Source organism: Nematostella vectensis, chromosome 13 (genome assembly GCF_932526225.1).
Source record: "Nematostella vectensis chromosome 13, jaNemVect1.1, whole genome shotgun sequence".
In the NCBI taxonomy this organism is placed as follows: domain Eukaryota; kingdom Metazoa; phylum Cnidaria; class Anthozoa; order Actiniaria; family Edwardsiidae; genus Nematostella; species Nematostella vectensis.
This window is the reverse complement of record NC_064046.1, coordinates 4,253,134-4,276,103: the sequence shown is the minus strand read 5'-3', so window position 1 is coordinate 4,276,103 and position 22,970 is coordinate 4,253,134. Positions and strand designations below refer to the sequence as shown.

The 22,970-nt window shown below is 39.1% G+C and overlaps 3 protein-coding genes across 8 annotated transcripts in view; all 3 read right to left on the bottom strand.

Moving 5' to 3' along the window:
- Positions 1–15,812, bottom strand: part of LOC5512268 (uncharacterized protein C18orf63) — a 40,399-nt gene extending 24,587 nt beyond the window's left edge. For 3 of the 6 annotated variants that reach the window (XM_048720571.1, XM_048720572.1, XM_048720570.1), the window contains exons 1-12: positions 15,503–15,812; positions 15,166–15,244; positions 14,435–14,491; positions 13,764–13,875; positions 12,952–12,993; positions 12,215–12,288; positions 11,550–11,659; positions 11,200–11,296; positions 10,868–10,944; positions 8,905–10,291; positions 8,599–8,691; positions 6,324–6,461 (exon numbers count right to left, since the gene is read on the bottom strand). In XM_048720571.1, the coding sequence (XP_048576528.1) occupies positions 6,327–6,461; positions 8,599–8,691; positions 8,905–10,291; positions 10,868–10,944; positions 11,200–11,296; positions 11,550–11,659; positions 12,215–12,288; positions 12,952–12,993; positions 13,764–13,875; positions 14,435–14,491; positions 15,166–15,244; positions 15,503–15,621 (2,382 nt within the window). In that variant the 5' untranslated portion in view covers positions 15,622–15,812 and the 3' untranslated portion in view covers positions 6,324–6,326. Of the gene's footprint in view, positions 1–1,680; positions 6,462–8,598; positions 8,692–8,904; positions 10,292–10,867; positions 10,945–11,199; positions 11,297–11,549; positions 11,660–12,214; positions 12,289–12,951; positions 12,994–13,763; positions 13,876–14,434; positions 14,492–15,165; positions 15,245–15,502 lie in introns of those variants that run through there. The other 3 variants (XM_048720569.1, XM_048720573.1, XM_048720574.1) reach the window with 3 other exon arrangements.
- Positions 15,813–16,120: 308 nt separating this feature from the next.
- On the bottom strand, positions 16,121–20,469 carry LOC116618171 (doublesex- and mab-3-related transcription factor C2). Its single transcript, XM_032381617.2, has 2 exons — positions 19,287–20,469; positions 16,121–17,386 (listed from the first exon to the last, which is right to left on the bottom strand). Exons 1-2 carry the CDS (start codon positions 19,564–19,566, stop codon positions 16,980–16,982), a joined length of 687 nt encoding a protein of 228 aa, XP_032237508.1. The 5' UTR covers positions 19,567–20,469; the 3' UTR covers positions 16,121–16,979.
- A 104-nt stretch (positions 20,470–20,573) lies between these two features.
- Positions 20,574–22,045, bottom strand: LOC5512247. The gene has a single exon (XM_001632539.3). It carries the CDS (start codon positions 21,977–21,979, stop codon positions 21,071–21,073), a length of 909 nt encoding a protein of 302 aa, XP_001632589.1. The 5' UTR covers positions 21,980–22,045; the 3' UTR covers positions 20,574–21,070.
- Between the last annotated feature and the right edge of the window lie 925 nt (positions 22,046–22,970).

Below are 22,970 nucleotides of genomic sequence, written 5' to 3'. Positions count from 1 at the left end.
CAATGACAAAGGTATGGCTGAGAGGGGCTCTTTAATAGTGCCCAAGTAATAGTTCAATGTATACCGTAGTATCCATGATTCATGGGTGCCCCCCCCCCTCCATCTCATACACAAGGCCACGTAGAGATAACCAAGGATTCTACCAAGCAGTGGTGAAATAATAAGTATGTGCCTTATCGCGTTAATAAAATGCAAATATATATAACATATCAGACTTCATTCGTAGATTGTTATTTTGAAGTTTCTTTGCGGATAAAGCGATGTATTTTCAATGATAAACAATAATAAAGGATTGAGTTATCGATATTCTTTAATCTCTCTTTTGTTCCAACGAAGGGCTAACGCTCAACACCTCAGGGAAACTATTCTGTTTTCGCTGAGGCGTAAAGAATACCAATTCAACTTTGTGTTGATTATATTTCTCTGATTCCACCACGCCTACGCAGACCACCTAGTTATACTACAGCTGGGTACTTAGTTTGCTAGGTATAAAATGGAATTTCGCTGTCGTGGAGCTGTTGGCAACTGAGCACGGGGCGGAGAAATGAAAGAGAGACGGTTCAAGTGATTTAAGAACCTACAGGCCGAAATTCCGTATTTTAATACCCCAAAATATAAGAAACTAAAGTTCAAAAGGGTTCTTATAATGATGGGTTACTACATGATAAATACTTAGCAAATTGTAGGGCTTTGAAATTAAATTTGCTAACCATTTTGCTCTTCCATAAAGATAAGAAAGATAAAACATTCATATACCGTAGGATATCTATAGCAAAGTGGCTATGTTTTCAGGTACACTTCTGTAATTATTAATCCTAATAAAAATAAGAACCTAATAAGAACCTATTTCGCCTTAATTGTTAGTAAGTACCTTCAGTACTGGCAGTTCTAAAACCAACCCTTGCTTTACGGATAAAATTATTTGTAAATATATGATAAAGAGAAATATAATCGCAAAAATCATCCACGTTTTTCTACATTCATTAGAAATTTGACGAGTTACATGGTATGTTGTGATAGTACTGCTATTTGACAATTGGAATTTGCCATTTGCCAGTGCGAATGGCAAACGGCGATAGGCAAACGGCGATAGGCAAATGGCGATAGGCAGTTCTACGACCGAAAGTAACCATGCGTCTGGAAGAATATGGATAAATCAAAACAATTATCCATTTAAGGTTACCAATGCTTGGCTCTGACATTGCTGGATTATATTTAACACCTTCAATTTCACGAATAATTAGTAACCATTAGCCATTTACTATTCGCCATTTGCACTGACAACCTTTTGTGAAATAGGTGTATTTTGAAATAGGTGTATAATGCAATCAATCAAACCTGCCGCAGGGAGGGGCCATAACGTATAACCATCACTGAGCACAAGAATACTCACGTAGTCGTCCACTTGATTTTGAAAGAATAGCAGTGTAGCGGACTCACCTTGCCCATATCTCACACCTAGATAGCCGTGCAAGCCTTGTCAAGGAGTGAGAGCTCATTTATCATCCAAATGATCTCCTAGGGTTTGCACGACTCGCTCAGTTGGTCAACGCAACCTCAGCTTTTCGCTATCAAGAAAAATGAGCTCTTACACCCCTTGGGACAACCTGCTCAGCTACCACGGCGAGAATACCAACATTCAGATCTTCTATTCCTATCAAATACACATTTTTATTTTTATTTTAGATTATCGATAAATATTATCGACTGATTCTAAGGTCAAATGTTTTTAAAACAATGATACGTGATTTCCATTCAAGAACGTGCATATCACATTATAAAAATTATCCAACAATAATAAAACAAGTAACTAAGATACTTTCAATCAAATATCTTTAAGGTACCAGGCTTCAATAGTAGGTGGTTGTTTGAAGTTTTCTTGTGAATAAACCCTTGTATTTCACTTTTTAAACAAAACGACCTTCTCAACGTTTATGAAAGAGTTATTGAGAAGTCATAAGTCTGGAACAAACATTGCGTGGAGCAGAAGATATTGTTCCTCAACGTGTTTCCGACACACGTGAGCGTGGGCTGACGTCATGGTCATAGCTTGCTCATGAGAGCGACGACTTCCTCTGATGTGACAGGTCAATATTGCGGTATTTAGTGTGCGATAATGGACTATGTTGATCCGTAACGAGGTGATAATCCCTCAATAAACGTGGTGTATACAAACAAAGGTGCTATTGTGCGCGCACGTCTATAACTATGTTAAAAACGTGTTCGAGATAAGGAGAGAAGAATGGGAGAGTGCAGTATGGCAGATGAGGGAGGACAAAGAGTGTTAAAGCCTTGTAACACTAAACAACAAAAAGCATGTTTTACAGATAAGAGCAAGGCAATAGACCATGGATATAGAGTGATATGTACCCCTGTACAGTGGGGAATAGGGAAACGCACCCCACACCTCACAACAGAAAGCATGTTTTACAGATAAGGCAATAGACCATGGATATGGAGTGATACACGTCTAATTTTTAGTTAAGGCTGGGCCGTTCTGTTTTTTTTTTTTTTTTTTATCATATTTAAGGTCACTATCATGAACACAATTCATTGTAGGACCTATCACAGTTTTTGAGCCTCAGCATGTTCAGAGAATCAGGTAAAATTTTACACTGGTCGTTCTTATAAAAAATTCTTATAAGAAAGGAGAGTGCGTGTACTTCTGTACAATCGGGAACAAGGCGTGGAACCTTTTGTAAAGAGTAAATATAGGAAGGTACAAAGTGAACTCCCCCAACGACAAGCGTAAGTGTTTAACTGTTCAATAATTGTTGTGAGTCGGATAGCTCCATAAAAATAAAAGAAAACACAAAGGAGGTAATAGACTTATTTAGATCATTTCTCGCCACAATAAGAATTACGGGTAAAGTGTAAGACCTAAACGTTGAACAAAACGTTCCTTTAGAAGAAAAACAAAGGGAAAATATACAAGGCCTAATAACCTAATAGAGACAATACGGGGTGTGCAAGGTCGCAAGAGTGTGTTAAGAATAACAAACAATAAAAAGGAATAATGATCATGTCAGACAAACCATGGAGGGTTGTCTTCACACAACAATCGAGTAAACAATAGCTAGAGGTTAAACAACAAAAGTAAAAGAAATAAATGAAAAACGAAGTTATTTAAAAAAAACTAGGAAGTTACGTGTTTGACGGGGAGTGAATGAATAAGTGTCCAATCAACGGAAAAGTTGTCGTGTCACGGAGGTTAGAAAGCACTTGACGGGATTAGGGAACGTGACGCGGGGTATGACGAATCAGCACTTGTAATAAAAAGAGCACAAAAGCATGGCTACTGCCTATGGGGGAGGGGGTATGATAAATCGGGACTTGTAATTACTAGCGCACAAAAGCATGGCTGCTAGCTAGGGAGGGGAGGGGGTATGATGAATCGGGACTTGTGATAGCACACTTACGCAGGGTTACTAGCTAGGGAGGGGAGGGGGTATGATGAATCGGGACTTGTGATAGGACACTAGCGCAGGTCTTCTAGCTAGGGAGGGGAGGGGGTATAATGAATCGGGACTTGTGATAGGGCACAGAGATAAGGGATCGCCTTATAAATCATAGGGCTTTTCCCTCAGATTTCTTAATAAGCTCATTATGAGTTCAGTGACAAGCGAATGAATATTGGTATAATCAGTCTTTTAATAAATTCTACCAAGTATCCCACAAAGTGGAAAACGTCAAGCCTGAGCTAGAGCTTTGTGCTAGCGTATTATAGACACGCCACAAAGTATGAATACGAAAGACACAGCACGAGTTTCATAAAGATTATTCTTATAGATGCACCTCGACTTTCAACATATAGAAATAAAGGTCATTTCACTTTTAGTTTCTAAGGACCTAGAACTTTAAAACCGCTGCTTTAAATACAACACCTAGTTATACACTAGTGTGTAAGTTTAACTTAGCAGTGGGTGGGAACGCCTACGAAACAGTAGTGTCAAAGAAATGGTCATCGGAAGTTGAAATACTTTTTTCATGGATGATAATTCTCCTTCAATGTAGAGCACTTTTTCGGGTAACCGTTGTTATTTACGTACAATTGTTTTTTTTTAATAAGAGTTTTATAAGTTTACACAGAATCGGAACTCGTTTAAAACTATTTGAAATGTTTATAAAATAAATACATTCCTAACCTATTTTCAGAGTTCTAAACAACTTTTTTCGAATAGTCAGATCAAAATTCATCCAGTTTAATCAATTTTTGATACATATATTGTACGGAAATGTCTAAAACAGTCGAATAGCCACAATCGTAGGTACAAAACCGAGCATGCAATGACCTTGCTCGCGTTAGCTTGATCATCAAGGAAGTCAAATCACTGCTAATAATAGCAAGCGCAATATTAGACCATGACCCTGATTCAATATTTGCAGAGCCACACGTTTTGTGTCGAGCGCGGCACATTGTCCGCTATTGTTCGCTGGCAATCTCATTAGCCACCCGCATAACGTGCTTTGGCCATTGTGTACGCTCGTCTTCAAGTGTCTAATTTCATTTAATAAGGGAAGCAACGGGAGGCTTAAGAAAACGCCACAATATGAGCCTTTGTGGTGGAACAATCGAGATACAAGAAAGGTCACTTTCTATTGCTTATGGTGGCAGCGGCCTTGAGTTCTTTTCCACGGCTTCGTCTTCCGTGGGCGTTTATAGGTTTACAAGCAGATTATAATGTCACGAAGACATACCACGTGTTTAGCGAATAGAGTGCTGGCGCCGAGTAGTATGAGGTCTCAAGTGTTGTCGAGAAAGCGTGATGATAAAACTTGTGAAATCCTTCTTGCCCTCGTCTCATCGAAATTAGCTTTTCACAAAAGGCTTTTAAACACTTTGTACAAACTTTTATTTATCTTTTTAAGCTATAGACTTGATATTGATCAACCTCTTGTAGTTTTAGTTACGATTTTTGTTGTGCCTATAATTGTTTGGTTCAACTTTCAGTATAAACTCTTAAACTTCTTTTTTTAACTTTCCAAAGACACAATAAACCCCTTTGTTCCGTTTTTTTGTACTTCCCTTCAGCTGAGTTTTCTTTGTTTAACTATTTGCGAAAGCTTTTTGTTCAAATCAACCCATCATAATATACCGTTTTTGTTCAACTTTTTTTGCTTACTTTAAACCGACAATATTTGTCCTTTTTTTTTTTCAAATCCAGCGACTGGAGTAAACCGATTAATTTTAGATAATTTATAACTTCTTTGTTTTTACTCATATTTTTTTTGTTTAGGTTTGCACTTAATAACATAATATTTCGTTTTAGCGACACAAACTATCAATACGTTGTTTGTAATTGAAATGAATTATTCGACATACATTTAGGAAAGATACGACCGCTCTATTTTTTTTAGCAATTTCAGGCGAACATGTATTGAAAGAAAGGTAAGTAAGCTGGTTATCAGCACTAAGTTTTAAACATTACATGTGATGAATTTCCCGATTTTTTAAAAATCCAACTATTACATTTTTCTTTAGTTATAAATTGAACTTAGACCCTAACCTCTTACCCCTATAATTTTTAATTCCCTCCACGACAGAATATGATTTTGTTTGGAATCAAATACGTTATCAAGGTTGACAGAAAACCATATAAGTGGAAGGGGTCGGTCCCTGGGGATTTCTTCCCAAGTCAACCGGGATGCTCGTCGTATTTTTTACGGATTAAAATTCTTTTTTTAGGGGTGTCTGAGAGAAAATAGACTTTTCTATTAGAAATGGTATTTTTAGGGGTTTTCAGAAAGTGGTGCTACCAACCAACGTTTTTTTAGATTATTTATACTTTGTACTTCTAAACAAAACACTTGTTTTTCAAGACTTGGGATATTGGGGTATTTTTATGGTAGCAATTTTTGGCGTACAGGTATAAGTTTTAGGGGTATTATTTGAATTTCCCGACAAGCATCATAACTTTTACCCTGAACCCCCCCCCCCCCCCCCCGGGTGGCCAGTAGTGTATGTGTGTCCAAACCCCCCTCCACCCAGCCTATGGGCCTACAAATCTGCCCCTCATCGGTATGCCTATATACCTGTCAAACTTCATACTGGTGCAGCGTTATATATCCCCTGTAAGGGGAAGGGGCCAGTGGTGTGTGTGTGTGTGTGTGTGTGCGTGCGTGCTAGCGTTCGTTCGTGCGTGCGTGTGCGTCCAAACCCCCTCCCCAAAATCCTATGGGCCTACAAATCTCCTGCCCCTAACTGGCATGCCTATACCTGTTAAACTTCATGATAGTGTAGCGTTATATATCCCATGTAAAGGGAAGGGACCAGTAAGCCTATGGGCCAACGTATATTTTGCTCCTAAGCAGTATGTCTCTACCTGTTAAACTTCATGCTGGTGCAGTGCCATATATCTCATCACTCTCTCCACCAGCTCGGCTTTCTTGTCTTTAGACTTTACAGCAATATGATGCTTTCTCAGCCAGTCGATCAGGGTCACACTGTTGACTTTGTGAAGCTAGGAACAAAACAAACAGTCACTCAACTTGTGATAGTTATTATTCAATGTTTAACATGAAGTCTGAATTTATGAAACAGTCAATCGATCAACAGAAAGAGTTAATCCATAAGTACAGTAGGGAAAGACATCACATGTCGGCCAGGGTTGTGTAGGTAGTAGGGTAGGGTTGTGTAGACATGTGTCAATCAATCAATAGGGTGTGGTGTCATGTGTGAATCAATCAATAGGGTGTGGTGTTATGTGTCAATAAATACATAGGGTGTGATGTCATGTGTCAATAAAAAAAATAGGGTGTGGTGTCATGTTTCAATAAATCAATAGGGTGTGGTGTCATATGTCAATCAATAAATAGAGTGTGGTGTCATGTTTCAATAAATCAATATGGTGTGGTGATGTGTCATTCAAATCAATATGGTGTGGTGTCATGTGTCAATCAATCAATAGGGTGTGGTGTCATGTGTCAATCAATCAATAGGGTGTGGTGTCATGTGTCAATCAATCAATAGGTTGTGGTGTCATGTGTCAATCAATCAATAGGGTGTGGTGTCATGTGTCAATCAAGCAATAGGGTGTGGTGTCATGTGTCATTCAAAAAATAGGGTAAGGTGTCGTGTCAATCAATCAATAGGGTGTGGTGTTATGTGTCAATCAATCAATAGGTTGAGGTGTCCTGTGTCAATCAATCAATATGGTGTGGTGTCATGTGTCAATCAATTAATAGGGTATGGTGTCATGTTTCAGTAAATCAATATGGTGTGGTGTCATGTGTCAATCAATCAAAATGGTGTGGTGTCATGTGTCAATAAATCAATAGGGTATGGTGTCATGTATCAATCAATCAATATGGTGTGGTGTTATGTGTCAATAAATACATAGGGTGTGATGTCATGTGTCAATAAAAAAATAGGGTGTGGTGTCATGTTTCAATAAATCAATAGGGTGTGGTGTCATATGTCAATCAATAAATAGAGTGTGGTGTCATGTTTCAATAAATCAATATGGTGTGGTGATGTGTCATTCAAATCAATATGGTGTGGTGTTATGTGTCAATAAATCAAATATGGTGTGGGGTCATGTGTCAATCAATCAATAGGGTGTGGTGTCATGTGTCAATCAATCAATAGGTTGTGGTGTCATGTGTCAATCAATCAATAGGGTGAGGTGTCATGTGTCAATCAAGCAATAGGATGTGGTGTCATGTGTCATTCAAAAAATAGGGTAAGGTGTCGTGTCAATCAATCAATAGGGTGTGGTGTTATGTGTCAATCAATCAATAGGTTGAGGTGTCCTGTGTCAATCAATCAATATGGTGTGGTGTCATGTGTCATTCAATCAATAGGGTATGGTGTCATGTATCAATCAATCAATATCGTGTGGTGTCATGTGTCAATCAATCAATATGGTGTGGTGTCATGTGTCAATCAATCAATAGGGTCTGGTGATGTGTCAATCAATCAATAGGGTGTGGTGTCATGTGTCAATAAATCACTTATGGTGTGGTGTCATGTGTCAATAAATCAATAGGGTGTGGTGTCATGTGTCAATCAATCAATAGGGTGTGGTGATGTGTCATTCAAATTAATAGGGTGAAATGTCATGTGTCAATAAATCAATATGGTGTGGTGTCATGTGTCAATCAATCAATAGGGTGTGGTGTCATGTGTAAATAAATCAATAGGGTGTGGTGTCATGTGTCAATAAATCAAATATGGTGTGGTGTTATGTGTCAATAAATCAATATGGTGTGGTGTCATGTGTCAATCAATCAATAGGGTGTGGTGACATGTGTGCAACAGTCAATATGGTGTGGTGTCGTGTGTCAATCAATCAATATGGTGTGGTGTCATGTGTCAATCAGTCAATATGGTGTGGTGTCATGTGTCAATGAATCAATAGGTTGTGGTGTCATGTTTCAAAAAAACAAAAGGGTGTGGTGTCATGTGTCAATCAATCAATAGGGTGTGGTGTTATGTGTCAATCAGCCAATATGGTGTGGTGTCATGTGTCAATCAATCAATAAGGTGTGGTGTCATGTGTCAATCAACTATGTTGTTCACAATGTGTACACAGTTGTCTAAGTTATGGCTGATGTTAACTATAAACAGTCCTACCACTATAAGTATTGTGTGCGTACCTGATTTGTTAAAGCCATTTGGCGAACATCTACATTCTCTTGCACTTTTGACTTAGGTCGCGCTTTCTTTGGTTGATTATCAGCTTCATTGGACTGTAGAAAAAGATTCATAAACTGAAGTTGGCTACCTCCACCCATAAAGCCATTAAGTCCCAGACAGCCCCCTTTATATCTAACCTTAACATTTTTAACATTTTTTTAACATTTTTTATCCACACCCTCCAACCATTATTTTGTCATTGACAGTTTCCCAAGATCCCTACACTTTTCTCACAAGCCCTCTTGTTGTGCAGTCCTTTACTTTACCTGAGATCGTTTGAGTGGTTTAGCACTACTCCCAGCATTCCCATATGAGGAACTCAGGGAAAGAATATCACTTGCGTCACGGAAAGGATCACTTCTTTGTTGTCCCAGGTGACTGGTGGCTGTTTGAACAACTGGTAAAAACATATTTTGAGTGAAACCCCCTATCTGACTAAATGGCCTCTTGGCCTGGTTAATGGTCGGTGGTAACACTGGTCTTCCTGGCATTCCTTCCTGGCCCTCCATCTGACTAAATGGCCTCTTGGCCTGGTTAATGGCCGGTGGTAACACTGGTCTTCCTGGAATTCCTTCCTGGCCCTCCATCTGACTAACTGGCCTATTAGCTTGGTTCATGGCCGGTGGTAACACTGGTCTTCCTGGCATTCCTTCCTGGCCCTCCATCTGACTAACTGGCCTATTAGCTTGGTTCATGGCCTGTGGTAGCATTGTTTTCCCAGAGGTGAGGGGGGATCTCATTTTACCATGTCGCAATGGATATATTGTTACTTTCTGTCTAATCTGTTCTGGGTGTGGCTGTTCATGAGTAAGAAGCTTGTCTTGAATAGCATAGTTGTCATAGTCATGTGAGAAGGATGTATTTCTTGCAACTGAATTAGTGTCACTAGGTGGGCATTTATCTTTCTCTGCAGGATTCCTTTCACTTTGTCGTCTGTGAATGTTGCAGCTCTGCTGTGGTAGCTTCTGGGCCAGTTTCTGGTTAAATTTGGGTACCACCTTTGGTCTGTCATGACAAGACAGGGCTGCTTTTTGATTCTCTTGAAAAGAATTCTTCTTTTTATGCACTTTATTGTTTGTAAAATGGGGAACAATCCGAGGCTTCGGTTCAACAAGGGCACAATCATGATTGCTTCCCGTATCTGTCAGGTTGGTAGAAGACAATTTCTCGGAGGATACTCTAGTAACATTATCAACTGGTGATTGGGCTTGTACTGTCCCAGCCTTCATATAAGGTGCATAAGCAGCAGCATCACTGCCTGATCTGGAAGTACCGCTCCTTGAATGGCCTTGTGGAAGCGAGTGCTGATAATGGCTTTGAACTGCATGCTCAGGTTTTGATGCAATGGTGCTATTGTGAGTCAGTGAATTATCTATCCGTGTGGCACCATTTTTTGAGTTGCATTGTATTGTAGACATGAAAGGTCTACATTGCTTCAGTACGGGTTCAGTGCGTGTAAGGTTACTCTGCGGCTGGCTAGCACTGTGTAAGCGGTTGGTGTAGTACAGAGGAGCTGAGGTCAATCTGAAGGGTGTGCCACACACACTTGGCACACGGCTTTGAAGATTGTTAATGAAGGCTGTGAAGATAGCATGCTGGTCACAACGGGGATAGACATGGGGAGCTGCACTATGGATGCAACTGGCTGGGTAACTGGGCATATGTCAAGGTTGTGATACTGTATATTTAATGCCTTGGGGTAAATGCTGGTGGGAACACTTGTTTTGATCCTGGGTTTTCTTTGGTTTTCTAAGATAGCCGCTTAACCTCCCTTCACAAAAACATAAAGACAAAAATCAATCAATGTTGTTCTGTTTTTGTGCAGACCCCTAAAAGGCCTAGTTAGCTACACCCTTTATAGCAATATTTAAAGACAAACTGTGAGTAAAAATTTCAAAATAACCATCTGAAAACAAAGTTTTATGATTCGTTTACTAAATTCAAAATCTATGCAATTTCTTCCCCAAATCAGCCTATGAAAGTGGTGCTTATCATCAACATTTTGTGACATTTTTCTAGGGTGACAAAATGGAGGCTGACAAAGTACCTATAACCTAAGAAGCTCTCTGCCTCTGATTGCACAAAATATTGAGAGGTGCTGTTCCACATGGTTCATGTTAAGAGGTTCTTAGTTCAACCAAGTGAGGCTTTGCCAGGAGTAGCAGTACGAGCACATCACGATATTACAGTAAAAAAAATTTCCCTTACACATATGGAAATATAGGATACGTGAAAACTTTAGACTTCCTGAAGAAAAACCGCACATTGTAGAATACCTTCTCATGAGCAGGCAACCGGTAACCATACTGAAAATATACAAACATGTTTTAGCAACACCACACATCTTTATTTCAGGCAGTGGCAAAGATGGGGCAGCTACCTACAAAAATAAATGCTTTGAGTTGCAGTAAATGTATGGAAACGATTAATTTTGCAGTAATTTTCAATTATTGGAGCTTCAGAGCCTCCAAGTCAAAATTCATAAATTATATTCCTGTTTCCAAAACCCCATCACTAAGAGACTTGCAGTGTGAGAGTTGACATAACCACCTAGAGCTTACCACCAGTTTCCAATATTTCCTGATGTCCTCGTAGCTTGCAAAAGGTGAGTCTGCTGGAAGCTGGTGGGTAATACTCAATACTCGTCCTTTCTTCAGGCTGTTAAAGGTTGAAATATTTAAACTACAGATTCCAGATCTTATTTCGTTAAATGAAGATTTCATGACAAATTTCATAAAACTCTTTAAAAGGTGCCTGAACAAACAGGTAACAGACATTGAATACTGGACTTTGCAAAACAGGAGCTTTTCTCCAATGAAAATCTCCACCACTACCACCCCTAAGTGAGGTACAACGGAGGATTCCCACATTTAATGCCCCTGATGATATATATGGTCACTTGCTTTAATACCTTGGTAACACATAACACAAATCATCTTGGATAGCACAGTCACCAATACTGGCATCAAAACAGCAGCTAAAACTCTGCAGTAGCTTGGAGTTCACACAGTACTGATTCACCTGGTGAGCATATATTATAAATTATATATAATATAGCAATTTGTATAGCAGCTTGTAGCTGTAGTTGTACATAAAAAACAAACATAAAATAACAACTATGGAGGTTTCAACCTCACCATCACCTGTTGTACTCTTACCGTGCCCCTGTACATAACTTTGGCTAGTTTATACATTCTTCAAATAAGGTCGCACTTGGGAATTCATGTGTCGCAACCTACAGTGCTTCAGGTGTAGCATATAAATGGATGAACCCATATTTTTTTAGCATGAAGAATTCTACAATGTTCCAAACCTGCATGCTTTTCAGGAGCGTACAAGGGAGGTGCGGCCAAAAAATAAGTCATTCCTTATTAAGGAATCTTCAGATACTATGCGTTTTTCTTACTGTATGATACCTATGACTGCCCCCCCCCCCTCCTAACTCGGCCAATCCTGGTAATGCGACTGCTATTACTTATATCTTTGGATACCCATTGCATGATACGACACATTGATTTTCAAACTTGCTATGATCATAAAGAACTATTTCAAATAGGTAATTACAATGATTCTTACTTTAGAAGGCTGCATTTTAAGATTTACAGCTTCAAGTCCAATGCAGACTTTGTCAGTTATGCTTACATCTAGGACTTAAACAGAACAGGGCTTAGTGATCCATTCTCAGTCACACCTTTGTTCTTACACTTCTTTCAACAAAATCAAGCCGATGGAATTGGATGCTTTCTCACACTTGGCATTTTGCTAGAATGACAAAAATGGCGGCAGAGTCTCTGTGACAGAGTAATGTCTAGAACATTTACTTGAAACATTGTAGAAGTTAATACATGCTATTAGAACACGCTAGAATAGGATTTTTTTTACTTAGGATCGTTGTTCTGTTTGCTAGAATATTCTAAAACCCTGACTCAGCAGTTTATGATAACAAAATGGATGATGTAATGTTTCTTTTATTTGTAACAACATTTATGATGTAATAAGGTATATTTAGAGACACCCAAGAGTATATAAGGAGTTTGCTCGTGAATTAGGGAGCTGAGTGGTGAGCTTAGTGGCTAAGCTAAGGGTTGTGCTAAGCGTTAAGATAAGCTGTGAAACAGCACGACAGCTATGTTATCTAGAGAGAATCCAAGACTGGATAACAGAATTGTGTAACGCCTTCATGGAAAGAGTGATAAATTCTGTTGTGTACTAGATCGCGTTAGAGTGTAGTCATTCTAGTCCACGACAGTCTCTCTAATGAGAGGAGCAAGAAGATTAGTTCCCTTATATCAGACAGTTTCTAAGTTACTCACTGACAGCATTCTGCTTTGTGGATGTTTCCAGGAAATCTCGCCCTATGTGATAATTAAATACATTAAAAATGTAAATATAGTTAAAGTTTGAGATGAAGATGTGACTTAGCTCAGGCATGGTTCATGAGGGGGGGGGGGGTGAATAGGGGTATGTAAATCCTCCGATCCGCTACATTTTCGGGGCAAATCCGTGGATCCGCAGATATTTTTAGATCCGCATGGTATGACAGATAAACAATAGCATCGATTGAAATTCATTTAATACCCGAAATTGGACTATTAAAGCATCCAAAATCAGAAATCCGCGCCAGAATTGTAGACAGATCCGTGATCCGCCATATTTCCCAAATCTGCCAAACCGCTGAAATAATCATCGAATTCCGTAATCCGTGAGCATTTCGGGGACAAATCCGCTAACCCCCCCCCCCCCCCCCCCCCCGCCCATGAGAGAGGGTGTTGGATATTGGAGGGTTTTCAAAACCTCAAAAACTATTTAAAAAAAAAAATTAAAAATGCAAACAGAAAAAATGAAAAATCTAGTGAAAGGCAAGGGTAGTTTGGCTCTTAGATGGGTCTGTATGCAAAGCCAACCATCTAAGTAACTGATAGCCAAATGTAGACAGGTTCTTAGAGGGAGGTCTGTGTGAGGTATGGTCACAAATGCAAAGCACAAGAGCCGACCTTTCATATAAAGGTTTTTGCATATTGCCTTCCAAAAGATCTTTTGTTTTGTCAATAATGACCTGCTTTTCAGTGTTCTAATGTGGATTATGTGAATTGTTCACTAGCCTTTGGTCAGGGTACATATATACCTTGAATAAAATAGTCCCCGGCCTTGTTCCATAGAGGAGCCAGTCTTTGTGTGAGTGTGAATGACAGGCAGAACTGGAACAAACTCTTACTGATGTCTACCTCTTCAACAAACTAAGGGGAATACATATGAGACATTATGACTTATGATCGTCGACTCAATTAGGCTATTCCCCGCAACCAGTACTCAGTACTAGAGCTGAATTATTAGGAAAAGGCAGAACTGGAACAAACTCTTACTGATGTCTACCTCCTCAACAACCTAAGGGAAATACATATGAGACATATGACTTATGATCGGACTCAATATAGGCTATCAGGGGTTTCATTAGGCCCCGGCGGCTGGCAGAAGCGCAAGCTATTTTCCACTGAGCACCGGATACTTTTTTTTTAAAAGTTGACTTAAGATTTAATTGAACTAAAAAGATCAAATAACTTCCATCCCCTTCTTATCAATCTCCACCACCTACTCTGAAAGTTAATGAAAGCCCTGGCTATTTCCTGCAACCAGTACTCAGTACTAGAACTGAATTATCACTAATATTGGTTGGATAGCAGAGGCAGATGGCGGTGGCAGAGTGGGGAAGGGCGAACCCAAACCTTCTCCCTCCCGCTGCCCCTCATAGACCCCAGCCTCTACAAACTAAAAATATCATCACAACTTAATAATTACCTCAAGATTTAGTTTGTTCAGATTAGCTTGGAGCTTTGAACATTCCCATACTTCCCTCTGTATAAAAAGAACTATTAATCAGGAGGCTGGTAAATATCTTTTATAAATTGATAACAATCTTTACTGGGACCATTATCATTTTTTGATGGAAATAAAACAGACACGTTGCTAGGGTTTGCTGAAGGTTGATGGTGACAGCCATTATATATGTGAAAAGTCAAAGATTTTGCTAATTGTTCAAAAGGGAATATTTTTGGTGGTCAGGATGGGGGTTACACAAATAGTGTGTAGGAGGGGGTTCAAGCGACATGACGGCATGACTTAACACTTCATTTCAGATCTAATAAAGCGGAAAATTTCTCTAAGTACTTAGTGAGTCCTAGCAAACAAAATATCAAATGCAACTTTTTGTAAAGTGACATTGAAATTTGAGCTTTTCGTCCCTGAGCTCATACATAGCGCAAAGATGATCAAAGTATCTTGAAAAGCAAAAATCTGGGTATGTGGATTTCGGCCTCACGTTATTTGTGTTTAAAAAATCAGTCCGGAATACAAGGAATCGATGGCCATTGTAGGAAATTGTGTCTTTTTTCTCTCGAATTGCGAATTTTCCAGGTTTTTTGGTCATGTTGGGAATATCAACCTTAACAAAATTGTTGAAAAATTTGAATTCCGTAAGATAAAGGGGTCATTGGAACAAAAAGAAAATTAAGGGGTAGTAAGCTTATTACCTTGCAAATAAGAAATACTTGCTTTGGGTTTTCAACACATGGGGACAGTATCACTCTGGACTCTGTAAATATTAACTCCCTGGAAAAGCATAAATTCAACTTCACTCTTTTATCCAGTAATATTATCAAACAAATACACGATGGAAAACACTTTCAGGATAAAATTAATCTTTATTATCTAGTTAATGAATGACATGCTATCGATTGATGAAAAGAGCGTTCCTTGTGTTTCGCTCCGTTATCATGTCATCATGTTATTTGTATACAGTACTCAGATCTTGCATAGTCTTGCTCTAATACCTAAAGGTTATCCTTAGCAATAATGCGCATAGAATACCTGCAACATCCTGGCTGTATAGCTGCGACATCACTTTCCTTCACTTCTTCCATCAACACCGCCATCAACTCGCCGAGTTTAGGTAACGAACCGAAAAACAACCCCGTGAACGAACTCATGATTAATTCACGACTTTCAAAGTCTAAGTGGAAAAAACGCTACGATACAGGAGTGGAATTTTTCAATGCTAATTATCTGATAGCTTCTCTAATAAGACTGGCAGATAAATCAACAAACAAATCTGAAAGCTGGAACAAAGGAAAAAACAAACAAAAAACATGTCAGCCATCGCGCCGCGCGCTCCTGACAAATGGCGGGAAAGTCTTAGGTTTCCACAGGGTGCCCAAAAATGGGTAAAATTGGAACGAGCCTTAGCCAATGAATAATGCCAAGGAATTGTAGTTATTCTATCTTTTCTACTACTTTACTTACACTCTAGAGAAGTATAAATGGTAAAAAAAAAATGATTAGGGTAGTAAGATAATTCCATGAAACAGTTACAAGTGACATTTTTGTGTTTTATTTCTGATCTATTTATTTATGACCATCTCAGAACCCCCCTATTGTATTCCACAATCACTTTTATTGTTACCAGTTTCTAAAGAAAATAAAACTCTATTTCCTTTTTCTTTTTTATTCCTTATTATGCAAAAATGATCAGATTTATTCAACAAAAAATAGGTCTAACTAGGACCAACTGTAACATTAACAGTTCACACACATAATTACAATTAAATTAATTATTAGTTATACTTGATCTTATGAAATCTGAAAATGTACAACACAAATCTTGCTGATTGTCCCATACACTTTACTCCTGTATTCTCTTACAATCAGTTGTTTCTTATAGCCTGACTTTAACCTCACCAGTGGCTCAACTCGCATAATGGGAAGACAGAAAAGACATGCAAAGGAGTATGGGGGATAGCTGCAAGCTTTAAAGGGCCTTTAATGTTGTCTGCCACAATTTTGTTATTGTTTTCATTCAGTTTTTTCAAGACAAATTACGCAAAGATAGTCTCAAAAAAGCTGGGAGAAGACAAAATGGTGGCCGACACGGAGACCCTCTCAGTGCAAGGAATGCTAAAGATTTAGCTAGGCGATTAGCCAGGAATTGCTTGGGGGGGGGAGGGAGGGAGCAGTGATAGATATTATATGGGAAAACTCTTTGTTTCCTATGACTTTGCTAGAGTAGTGAACCCATTAACAATCATTTGTTTCCTATAACTGTGCTAAAGTAGCCAAGGCACTAACAATCATTTGTTTCCTATGACTGTGCCGGAGTAGCCAATCATTTGTTTCCTATGACTATGTCAGAGTAGCCAATCATATGTTTCCTATGACTGTGCTAAACTAGCCAATCATATGTTTCCAAGGACTGTGCCAGAGTAGCCAATCATATGTTTCCAAGGACTGTGCCAGAGTAGCCAATCATATGTCTCCTATGACTGTGCTAAACTAGCCAATCATATGTTTCCTAGGACTGTGCCAGAGTAGCCAAGGCACTTGCTGCCTCTGTAGCAAGCATGCTGCTCGAGTTAGTAAAGACCACCCCTGCACACTTCTCAAAGGCGCTATTCTCTGAAGTGTTGAAGCCTCCAATCTGTACCGGTTTGCTGATTTGGTATCCTTGTGGGCTAGAGTGGTGCTGCGGCTCAGCATGAAGGCCACGGAGAGACAGATATGGGGAGTAGTGACAGTAGTATTTGCTGTTGGGTGAGTATGAGACCATTGGTACTGGCGGAGCATTGTGGCGTAGTGTTGGGGAGCTTGGGTGTGCGAACCGAGGGTAGAATACTTTTGTATTCAGGAGAGGACTTTCAGGAAGTCCAATAATTGGATGACTCATACCTATGGGTGGAATTACAGGTTCCTTCTGGAAGCCTAGGAAATGATAATAGTAAATTTGGTAACAGGGCCATATCACGTGTTCCCCCCCTCAATATTTTTAAAAGATACAAGAAAATGGCCAGTATGGCTGTGCCCATAAATATCTTCTTAAAGGTTTTTATTTTGCTCCCCCAATATTTTGAAGCCTGCTACAGCACTTGATAAAGAAGTAATTTTTTGCCACCCTCTAACTACAGATGGTGAAACATCATACTTAATCAGTTTTCTCCTCTTAGACGAGGCGCTTATTTGAGCAATGTCAGCAATCAGAAATACTTGTTTCAACTACCAAAAAGGAAAACAATCCAAAATAATCCTCTTTTATTATATCATGTTATATCCCTGTCATAAGAACATAAAACAATGCACGCCTGGGTCGTTATGGGTCCGTGTAACACTCTGCCATTTAATAATTTGGTATTTTTAAGGGAAAAAACATTTGAACGTGATTTTTATTTTAAACTTCCCTTATAGAAATCAAAAATCAAATTCAGCCCCTCTTTTTTTTAATTTTTTATTTTTTATTTTGCGTTTTAATATCGAAAATCAAATAAAAAATCAAGTCTGAGTAAAACTCTGCCATAGAATATTTTTATGTTTTTTTATAGTAACATAAACAAAAAAACATGTATTTTTAATTAAAATATGTATTTTAGAAATCAAATTTCAAGGCTTCACACTTCTATTTTTTGGCTTTAAAAATCGAAAAATAAATAACAAGTATCATTATCTGATTTTTGTCCTGGGAATTAATCTCAATCGAAATAAACTCATTTCCATACTTGTAAAATATTCGTGTTTTATTTTCAGCTCATTTGCTCATATGGACACCCGTCAAAGGTTGTACATTTGAAGAAAGGGGAGGGACTATTACTAATTTTGTCAAAAATATATTTATCAGGGGGAGACTAACTCAAGCACTTCCCTCCCTCAGATCAATTCATCTTGATACTATACTGCCAAAACATCGCTCCCTTAGTTAGTATGGCATCCATTTTAGGGGCAGCCCTCCCCCCTCCCCCTCCGAAGCCTACATTCGTTAGATTGGATGGATATGAAAATAGAAAAACGGATATTTAAATTAGTTAAATCATAATTCATTTATCATTAAACATCATCATTATTCATTTTAAAGAGAGAAAAAAAGATCGTATAATGGTATCTATTATTACTTTAAAACACAAGGGAAAAAAAGACTGGCTGGTTTTTAATTTCTAACGGAACCTATAAATTAACAAGAATAATCAATTCTCTTGTTTTAACTTTATTCTGAAAAGCGCCAAACTATTGAATGGCGGAGTGTTACACAGGTACTCCTTTTTAATGTTCGATTTTAAAACACAAAAATGAAACCACAAAATTAAAAACGAGGGCTTGGATTGGATTTCGAAAACGAAAATTTAGAACGAAAATCACATTCGAATTTTATTGTTTTACTTAAAAAAAAAACTACAAAAACATCGAATGGCATAGTGTTACATGGACCGTTATGTCGCCAGTGTGCGCCACTTTTTAGAAACATTGATTTTACAAGGCTGTGTGAATTGTTTTTTTAGGTTCAATTTTTAATATAAAGTCACACAAATATACAAGGATATTTGTTAATCAGACATGAGGCAAATAAAAAGGCGCCAGGCTTTGATTTGTTTTGTAAAAAGAAAAGACAAGTTGTGATTGTGCCGGGCAAAGCGAAGCGAAATTCACTTTTTGGTTCGTCAAAAAATGCTTCGTTAAGCAAGAGTTACATCAATCTCTATACTAAGTGATGCCTTAAAAAATTCAGATAAATCGAATTATTAAGTTTAGTTGTAGTTCAAAGTCAATTTTCAAACAACCACATGTATCGCATGTAACAACGATGATGAATGAGAAGGAACAATCAAAACTCACTCACCATTTTGATTGCATACTTTAGGATCCTGTAAGTTTTCCTGAATCGATTTTTCAACGGGAGCCGCGGTTTCTCTCCCTGATAAAATATCTCTCATCTGATGTCGCCGTAATTTCACTTGTTTTCGCATGATTTCCCGTCTTTCTCTGCCACGGTCGCAGAGCTCACACTTGCACGAACTGTAAGGACAATTGTATTTATGTCCTTTTAGCTCCGATCTGATACCATGATTACTGCAAAGAGTACAACTAGGGTTTCTTGAACGTCTTGGAAGGTGTTCCATAATGTAGATTAACACGCAAGAACCTCTTTTTCAGTCTTTTGAAATTCTTGAACAACGTTGTTCCAAAACGTGCTGTTTGGCAAATCTTGCGAAGGAATGATCGGAACTGCGCGCCTCTCCTGTTCTAGCTTGTCAATCATTGCTGTCCTGTGTTCTGATTGGCTACCTCGTGCGTGAATCAATTTTGAGCGTGGGGCGTGGATGTCTTGTTCAAATGTTCAAAACAGCAACTTAGCATTGATGAGACCGACAATATTCTGATTGGTAGTAAGAAAATAAAGCCTGTCCTGCCAGTGAAAATGGTAATAAATCTAGGGCACAAAAGGATATGTTCCGCAATATATCTGTTCCGTTGCCAGTTGTGAGCTGGGAAGATGCTGGGAAAAAAAATCGTCCCGAATGGTTCCGCTGGCAAATTTGAGGAGTCGAACTAGTTGTGCTGGGAATATTTTTTGGACGCTCTGGAGCGTTTTCGTGCCCACCCCTGTATCCGCCCATATATTCAATTTATTAATAGAAAGAGGGGGAGGGAGGGACAACAAAAAGCTAGCTTAGAAACTATTACAAATTTAAACACAGCACCCATTTTAAAAACTAGCTCCCCTGCCCTGAGTAAAAAAGCTGAGGGGAAAAACACCCCATTTTCATTGATCTCATTGTGCTCTATGTTATGCTCAAAGTTGTGGGAGAAGTTAAAATGGCTTAAACAAATCCTGAAAGGGGAGGGCGGGCAGGGCCAAAAGAAGAGCCGCCATGTTGGGCACAATAAGAGAATACAACTAGCCTGTACGCAATCCTGGAGACACCCGTCCCATTACAAGCCACTTGTAGAGAGTGATGATGTTATGCTAGGTCGAGAACAATACAAGAATACAACCAGCCTGTACGCATTCCGGAGAAACCGTCCCATCACGGGCAACTTGTACAGACTGATGATGTCATGCTAATAACTTGCCCATATTCGCACTAATAAGCTCAATGAAAATAGCAATAGCATGTAGCACAACTCAGAAAACATTTTTTTATTAGGTATATAGTAAATGTGTAAAAAATTACATACATCCTTCTTGAATGTGATACTAGCAACAACAAAAATAAATAGTCAAAAATTGAGACGTGTAAAAATCATATACATCTTCTTTGAATGCAATATAAACCAATAGCCTGTGGTGATCTAGGACCACATTAGCAACACAGACATCTTTCTCTTATTTCTACTGATGTTTGCCAAGGGAGAGGCTACAAGCAGTCTAAAGTCCCAAATTAGATAACAATAACTATTTGACTATTTCCCAAAAGCAACAATAAGTAATGAGCTCCTCCTAAAATCTACTTCTTGGTTAATTATTCCTCACATTTGGAAATAAATGGTTAACTTGCAAATGAACAAATTAAAAAAGCCACGATCGATGAGATGCCAACACCAGTGCCCCCCCCCCCCTCCCCCACCGAAGTGGTGTCACCGCTCCAAACTACTTCCTATTATGGTTTGCTACAAGGGAGCTCAAGCCTTTGTAAGACTTAAGTTTTCTGAGCGATTGTGTCGCTCACTCTTAATCTTCAATGCCACTCTAACTAGCCGAAATAGGTACAGCACACACACAACGCACAGAAGAACAAGCGTCAGGATCGCGTTCACATTGTCTGGCTTCCAGTGACTATACAAAATGGCGGACAGGGCGACGATGAGAACAATGTACTGACTGATCGTGTAGCGCAGGAAACGCTCCAGGACGAAGTTTTCGATGACAAACCAAGCGATGATCTCGACAGCGAGGATAGAGAGGGCGATGGTACCAGCAGTGGCTCTGGCGACGCCGTGTACGTAAGTTACAGCGATTGTCATGTTGAGCAGCGAGGCGACCGTACACCATGTAGCGTAGAAGGCGATGCCATTGTGGACCAAAGCTTGTACGCACCAAAAGTCAAACTTTGGGAATTCCCGCTTGCCAATCTTATTGAGTCGGTAGTACGACACGAAGAGGGTTGCGTACAGAGTGAAGGAGATCGCGAATAGAATAACCGAGGCCGCGGATAGATGCATTCGTTGCCAGATTACTATCCAAGTTGCGTTCAAGAAACAACTTAGGAGGTACAGTCCGAGAAATGTGCAGTCAAGAACATCGGGGACATGCTTTCTGCAGATCAAACTGGTGACGTAAATGATCATTAGAACTTGCCAAGTATAGATGACTCCCCAGATCGAGAACGCCCATCCTGCTGGAGTAATATCTGTACTGTATATGTCCGACACATCGCCGGTTGAGAGGTTATTCCCGTACAAAGGCTCAAGAAACGCGGGCCTCACATTCGGCGTTGCGAAGCCGTTGAGCGCTATCATTATTATGAACGCTAGAATGAGAATAATAGTTAACACAGTCCGTGCCATTGCAGAGTTGGCGGCCATGGCCATTGCAAGTACAGGTTGCTTGTGAAGAGTTTTACTATAAAAAGAACCGCTGAGCGTGCTTTATATACACTTGATTTCTTACGTAACCAATCAACTACGTCATCGTTTACTCACGTGTTTCAAAACATGTCAGAGAAGTCGAAGTGAGTAAATCAATTTTTGATCATATTCCATATAATTAAAAGAATTGTTTGTGTGCATTTTATGGCTTATTTGAGTCTCATTTGCATTTTACAACAAAATTAACCCCCAAGAGCATTAATTGTACTGCTAATCGAGTTGTAATTTGCTGATTGTTTAAAACTATATACTAGAAAACAGACCAAGCAGGGCATTGTTTAAGATACAAAAAGCCTTACGAATAAGCAAACGTATATATATTTATTCAAACTAGAACCATTTACTCGAGTATATATGAGTCATTTTTTATATTTAGAGTTGCTGACCTCACGTGCAGTTCACTTGCGCTCACGTGCCGGGGCATTACGTAACATTAGAAAGTTACGTAAGTGAGACCCGTGTTTTGTCACACGGCCTAGTAATTTTAAATAATTTGAGGGACTGTTCGCGAATCTAGCTTTTGTCAAGATTTTTTCACGAGGTGAAGTGTTGTTGTGTATAATTTCTAGCCGAGTAGAACTCTGATTTCATTTTCTCCCCGATACTTCTATGAATAATGAATACCTAACCCGTTCTTACTGGCACTCTGCGGCCTATTCTAAAGGCGGGACTAAATGCGGTAGCAACAGAGTTTGTTAGGCTAAATTCTGATAATAAACCACTGAATTTTCTCTAATTTGGCTAAAATGTGCCTTGTTTGCGACGCGGTCTCCGGTCATGTTACGTTGCGTAATCTGAGCTACTACCCCGTGGCGCGAGAACTGTCCCCGACGCGATAGCCGAAACGTGCCCGACATTTTTTAGTCACATAATTTAGCCAAACAAACTCTGTTCCTACTGGCCTTGCGGGATTCAAGCTCATGCTAGAATTGAC

What these genes read in the sequence shown, in the direction of transcription:
- LOC5512247 (XM_001632539.3), bottom strand. Translation starts at nt 21,979, where the DNA reads ATGGCCATGGCCGCCAACTCTGCAATGGCACGGACTGTGTTAACTATT.
- LOC116618171 (XM_032381617.2), bottom strand. Translation starts at nt 19,566, where the DNA reads ATGGAACACCTTCCAAGACGTTCAAGAAACCCTAGTTGTACTCTTTGC. An exon ending in TAAAGTATGCAATCAAAATG is followed by an intron (nt 17,387 to 19,286) that starts GTGAGTGAGTTT and finishes ATCATTTCCTAG; the next exon opens with GCTTCCAGAAGGAACCTGTA.